This window comes from Chiloscyllium punctatum, chromosome 8 (genome assembly GCF_047496795.1).
Source record: "Chiloscyllium punctatum isolate Juve2018m chromosome 8, sChiPun1.3, whole genome shotgun sequence".
Classification (NCBI taxonomy): domain Eukaryota; kingdom Metazoa; phylum Chordata; class Chondrichthyes; order Orectolobiformes; family Hemiscylliidae; genus Chiloscyllium; species Chiloscyllium punctatum.
This window is the reverse complement of record NC_092746.1, coordinates 132,505,302-132,511,916: the sequence shown is the minus strand read 5'-3', so window position 1 is coordinate 132,511,916 and position 6,615 is coordinate 132,505,302. Positions and strand designations below refer to the sequence as shown.

The following is a 6,615-nucleotide window of genomic DNA, read 5'->3' as shown; positions in this document are numbered from 1 at the left end:
AATGCACCTAACACTATGGGCAATTTCCCATGGCCAAGCCACCCTGACCTGCACATCTCTGGACTGTGGGAGGAAACCGGAGCACCCGGAGGAAACCCACGCAGACACGGGGAGAACGTGCAAACTCCACACAGACAGTCGCCTGAGGCTGGAATCGAACCTGGGACCCTGGTGCTGTGAGGCAGCAGTGCTAACCACTGTGCCACCACAGAGAGCTGGCCCTAGAGACCCCAGTTCTACTGTCTGACCAACACCGAGAAGGTTGGGGTGGGGGTGAAGCTGCCTTCCTGACCCGCTGCAGTCCATGTGCTGTGGGTTGACCCACAATGTCCCTGAGGGAGGGAATTCCAGGATTCTGACCCAGTGACAGTGAGGGAACGGTGATAGTGAGGGGCTTGGAGGGGAACACGCAGGGGGTGGTGTCCCCATCTATCTGCTGCCCTTGTCCTTCTAGAAGGGAGTCGATGTGGGTGTTTGTGGATGTGGTGCCAATCAAATGGGGGCTGCTTTGTCCTGGATGGTGTTGAGCTTCTTGAGTGTTGTTGGAGCTGCCCCACCCAGGGCAAGTATTCCATCACCCTCCTGCCTTGTCCCTTGTAGATGGTGGACAGGCCTTGGGGAGTCAGGAGGGGAGTAACTCGCTGCAGGATTCCCAGCCTCTGACCTGCTCTTGTAGCCTCTGTGTTTATGTGGTGAGTCCAACTGAGTGTCTGGTCACTGGTCACCCCCAGGATGTTGATAGTGGGGGAGTCAGTGATGGTAACACCATTGAATGTCAAGGACCGGTGGTTAGATTATCTTTAATTGGAGATGGTCATAGCCTGGTATTTGTGTGGCACGAATCTTACTTGTCACTTGTCAGCCCAAGCCTGGATACTGTCCAGATCTTGTTGTATTTGGGCACGGGCTGCTTCAGTACCTGAGGAGTAGTGAATGGTGCTGAACGTTGGTTCATCAGTGAACCTCCCTACCTCTGACCTTATGACAGAGGGAAGGTCACTGATGAAGCAGCTGCAGATGGTTGGGCCTAGGACCCTCCCCTGAGGGACTCCTGCAGAGATGTCCTGGAGCTGAGATGACAGACCCTCCACAACCACAACCATCTTCCTTTGTGTCGGGTATGACTCTAACCATCGGAGTGCTTGCCCCCTGACACCCAGGGAGTCCAGTTTTGCCAAGGTTCCGTGATGCTATATTTGGCTGAATGCTTGATGTTAAGGGCTGTCTCTCTCCCCTCCCCTCTGGAATCCAGCTCTTCTGTCCATGTTTGACCCAAGGCTGGAATGAGGTCAGGAGCTGAGTGACCCTGGGGGAACCCAAACTGGGCAGGTCACTGAGCAGGTTATTGCTGAGCAGATGCTGCTTGGTAACTCTGTTACTGACACCGTCCATACACTGAGTTGTTGGATCAGTTTGAAGTCTGTCCGTTTAGTACGGTGATGGTGCTACACAACGAAGGGGTGACTAGAGCTGGTTAATAAATCCTGGCCATGAGACAATAAAGAAAGACCAGGAGCTGAGTGTATGTTCGTGCTGTTGTGTCATTGCACGCAGTGACGGATGCTCACCTCATGAAGGTGGAAAAGCCGGTGATTGGGGAAGTGAACCTCGTTCCAAGCGACCTCCACCCCCTCCTCAGTGTCCATGGCGAGAAAGGTGGTCTCAATGCTGGCTGCATTGCCCTGCCTCACCTGCAGGAGGAGCAGTATTGACAGTGACTCAGGAAAGCAAACAGATCAATCCCACTCAAACCCATCTCCAGAGTCATCAAAACACAGCATCCAACCAGCCAGAGAAGGGACACTGTCCCCTGCCCATACAGTCACACAGCCTCCAACGACCATCAGCACCTCACAGCTAATGATGTTCTGCTCCATTGGACCAAATGTAACAAGTATGTACAGCAAGATCCCACTAAAGGCAACCTGCTACCAGGTAACAGCACATTTCTACAACCACCACCAATTCCCAAAACTCTTAAAACGTCACTCTCCCCTCTCACTCCCCGCTCCCTTTAATATCCTACTCAGTCCAATCCCTCTGTCCCCCTCACTCCCTTTAATATCCCACCCAGCCCAATCCCACTCTCCCCTCACTCCCTTTATTATTCCACTCAGTCTAATCCCACTCTCCCTCTCACTCCCTGCTTTCTTTAACATCCCATTCAGTCTAATCCTACTCTCCCCCCACATTCCCCGCTCCCTTTAATATTCCACTCAGTCTAATCCCACTCTCCCCCCACATTCCCCGCTCCCTTTAATATCCCACCCAGTCTAATCCCACTCTCCCCCCCACATTCCCCGCTCCCTTTAATATCCCACCCCGTCTAATCCCACTCTCCCCCCTCACTCCCCTGCTCCCTTTAATATCCCACCCCAGTCTAATCCCACTCTCCCCCCACATTCCCCGCTCCCTTTAATATCCCACCCAGTCTAATCCCACTTCTCCCCCCTCACTCCCTTTACGATCCCACCCAGTCTAATCCCACTCTCCCCCTCACTCCCTTTAATATCCCACCCAGTCTAATCCCACTCTCCCCCCCTCACTCCCCACTCCCTTTAATATCCCACCCAGTCTAATCCACTCTCCCCCTCACTCCCTTTAATATCCCACCCAGTCTAATCCCACTCTCCCCCCACATTCCCCGCTCCCCTTTAATATCCCACCCAGTCTAATCCCACTCTCCCCCCACATTCCCCGCTCCCTTTAATATCCCACCCCGTCTAATCCCACTCTCCCCCCCTCACTCCCTGCTCCCTTTAATATCCCACCCAGTCTAATCCCACTCTCCCCCCACATTCCCCGCTCCCTTTAATATCCCACCCAGTCTAATCCCACTCTCCCCCCTCACTCCCTTTACGATCCCACCCAGTCTAATCCCACTCTCCCCCTCACTCCCTTTAATATCCCCACCCAGTCTAATCCCACTCTCCCCCCCTCACTCCCCACTCCCTTTAATATCCCACCCAGTCTAATCCCACTCTCCCCCTCACTCCCTTTAATATCCCACCCAGTCTAATCCCACTCTCCCCCCCTCACTCCCTTTACTATCCCACCCAGCCCAAGCCCACTCTCCCCCTCACTCTTCATGTCATCCCATTATCTGAGAAGCGAGTGAGAGAGTAAACAGGAACTACAGAGCAGTTAGCTTACATCAGTGGAAGGGAAAATACTGAACCGTATTGTAAGGTTGGGACATATAGTCACATGGTCAGCAGTGGTCTGATTGGACACAGTCGGTGTGGGGAGATAGGGAAATGATCTTTGGTGAACTTGGAGAGTTTTGAAAATGTTACTAACAGAATTGATAAAGGGGAGGAGTCCTGCAATGAGTACCTCACCTGTCTCCCAAAGGCTTAACAGCCATTGACAATGCACAAGTCAGGAGTGTGATAGAGGGGGATGTAGAGAGAGTTAGGGGAGTTACATTACTGATTGAGGAGAATGTCCCACCTACACTGAGAGGGGGGGGACATCTTGGAGATCATCCAGCGAGACCATCAGGATCGAACTCGGGAATAAGGAAGGTTCAGTCACTGTGATGGGCTTATACTACAGGCTCCCAGTAACCAGTGGGACAGAGAGGACCCGATATGTAAACAGGTGGAAAGACAACAGGGTTGCTGCAGTTGGGTGGTTTTAACTTCCCCAACACTGACTGGGATTCCTTTAGTGTCCGCGGCTTATACAGAGCAGAATTTGTTCAGTGTATCCAGGAGGGTTTCTTCAAACAGTATGTGGATAGTCTAATGAGGGAAGGGCCATGCTAGACCTTGTATTGGGGAATGAGCCTGGATATTGACATGTGAACACATAAAAATTATTTGGATGAAAATACAGGGGGTCTACTTTGTAAGTTTGCATAAAATCTGAAAATTCATGGAGCTGTGGATAGTGAGGAAGATTGCCAAAGGATACATCAGGATATAGATTAATTGAAATGATAGGTGGAGGGATGACAGAGGGAGTTTAATCCAGGCACCTGTGAGGTAATGCATTTTGGGAGGATAAATTTAAGAGGAAAGTATACAGTAAATGGTAAGAGCAGAGCACTGGTCTACAGCAGGATCTTGGGGTGAAGTCCATAGCTCCCTGAAAGAGGCAACACAAGTGGATAATGTGGTCATGAAGGCTCACCTTCATTAGTTGGGGTCATGAGTATAAAAGTCACCACACAAGTTACGGGAGGTGACTTGGTATTACCACTAAGCTATGAACCTAGAGACCCTGGTAATATTCTAGGGTCCCTTGTTTGAATCTGACTAGGGCAGATGGTGGAATTTGAATTCAATAAATACATGGAATTAAGGGTCTAATGAGGACCATGAAACCTTCCAGCTCCGCGAGCTAACTTATGTCCAAATCATTGTCGATTGTTGGAAACACCCATCTGGGTCACTAATGTCCTTCAGGGAAGGAAACTGCCATCCTTTCCTGGTCTGGCCTACACGTGACTCCAGACCCTCAGCAATGTGTTTGACTCTTAACTGCCCTCTGGGCAATTAGGGACAGGCAATAAACATTGGCCCAGCCAGTGACACCCACATACAGCTGTGTAGAACTTTAATTCGGCGACATTTGGAGTATTGTGTGCAGTTCCGCTCCCCACACTATAAGAAGGATGTGGAGGCTTTGGAGAGGGTGTAGATGAGGTTGACCAGGATGCTAAGAGAAAGTGAGGACTACAGATGCTGGAGATCAGAATCAAGAATGTGTTGCTGGAAAAGCGCAGCAGGTCAGGCAGCATCCGAGGAGCAGGAGACTCGACGTTTTCAGGCATAAGCCCTTCATCAGGATGTTGTCTGGATTGGAGTGTATTCGCTATAAGGAGAGGTTGGACAAATGTGTTTTTTTCTTTACTGGAGTGTTAGAGGCTGAGGAGTGGTCTGAGAGACATCTATAAAATTATAAGAGGAACGATAGTTAGAGTCTTTTGAAATGGAAATGTTCAAAAGGCTATTTGAGGGAACTGAAGTTGCAGGGGGATGGGGTCAGAGTAGGAGAGAGGGGCTGAGTGGATTGTTCTACAAGGAGTCAGTGACAGTGGGTGGGGATATTGGGTCTGTGGGTATCCAAGGCGGGGGTTGAAGGACTTACCTGGGGTCTGTGTGAACCGTGTTGTTTGGGGAGGGGTGTTCTGTGGAGATGATTTCAGTGTCTGTTGTTAATAATAACACAATACCAGCTTTCACCAGGTAGCTGTGGGGTATGATGAAGGAACAGCGCTCGAAAAGCTAGTGCTTCCAAATAAACCTGTTGGACTATAACCTGGTGTTGTGGGATTTTTAATTTTGTCCACCCCAGTCCAACCCCAGCAGCTCCTCATCAGTGTCTGTGTCACCTCAGCTCTGGAACATACTGACATTTTCTGTCGTCAGTTAGTCAGAAGGATTTCATCAAGACTCAATTAGCTCACAGGGTGAGGATAGGACACTGACCTTCAGGAACAGCAAGGGATGATGATCAAATATAAAGCAATTTGGTGCAGCTAATGAAGCCAATAAGGAATTCCGGCAAAATCTCTTTCTCCAAAGTTTTGTGCAAATGTGGAACTTGCTGCTGCAGGCAGAGCTGAGATAAATGGCTTGGTGCATTAAAGTTGGAGTTGGATGACAGAGAATGGAATGGGAGGATTTGCTAAGAGGTTATGTAAACAAGGTGGGAGGAGGCTCCACAAAAAAACAGGGTGATCATTATGGGGGACTTTAACTTCCCAACATTGATTGGAAATGCTATAACTCTAGTAAGTCGGATGGATCAGTTTTTGTCCAAAGTGTACAGGAGGGTTTCCTGACACAGTATGTCGAAGGGCCGACTAGAGGGGAGGCCACACTGGATCTGAACCTGGTAATGAACCAGGCCGGGTGATTGATTTAGTTGTAGGTGGGCACTTTTGGAGAGAGTGACCCATAATTCAGTTACGTTTAGTTTAGCGATGGAAAGGGATAGGTACATGCCACAGGTCAAGAGTTATTGATGGGGCAAAGGCCATTACAATGCGATTAGGCAGGAATTAGATGGATAGAATGAGGTATGCAGGGGATGTCGACAATAGAAATGTGGAGCTGGTTTAAGGAACAGATATTGTGTGTCCTTGATAGGTATGTCCCTGTCAGGAAGAGAAGAAGTGATAAGGTCAGGGAACCGTGGTTTACAACAGAAATTGCATCACTTGTTAAGCAGAGGAAGGAGGCTCATGTGTTGATGAGGCAAGATGGTTGGTTCAGATGAGGTGATGGAGAGTTACAGATCAACGACGGAGGATTTAAAGAGAGAGTTAAGAAGAACAAAGTGAGAACACGAGCTGTCTTTAGCAAATAAAGAAGAACCCTAAAGCTTTCTATAGGTATGTGAGGAATAAAAGGATGATTAGGGTAGGAATAGGGCCAGTCAAAGACAGAGTGGGAAGTTGTGTGCGGACCCTGTGGAGATCGGAGAGGTGCTAAATGAACATTTCCCATCGGATTTCACTCAGGAAAAGGAGAATATTGCAGAGGAGAAGTCTGAGGTACGAGATATTAGACTAGAAAGGATCGAGGTTAGTTATGAACAGGTGTTATCAATTCTAGGAGGCGTGAAAGTAGACAAGTCCCCTGGGCCGGATGGGATTTATCC

The 6,615-nt window shown here is 49.3% G+C and overlaps 1 protein-coding gene across 1 annotated transcript in view; it reads right to left on the bottom strand.

Moving 5' to 3' along the window:
- LOC140480305 (nuclear receptor-binding protein 2-like) overlaps positions 1 to 1,877 on the bottom strand; it is a 146,217-nt gene extending 144,340 nt beyond the window's left edge. Inside the window, exons 1-2 of the mRNA XM_072575009.1 lie at positions 1,821 to 1,877; positions 1,569 to 1,691 (exon numbers count right to left, since the gene is read on the bottom strand). Coding sequence (XP_072431110.1) covers positions 1,569 to 1,691; positions 1,821 to 1,877 — 180 coding nt within the window. The remainder of the gene's footprint in view (positions 1 to 1,568; positions 1,692 to 1,820) is intronic.
- Positions 1,878 to 6,615: the final 4,738 nt, after the last annotated feature.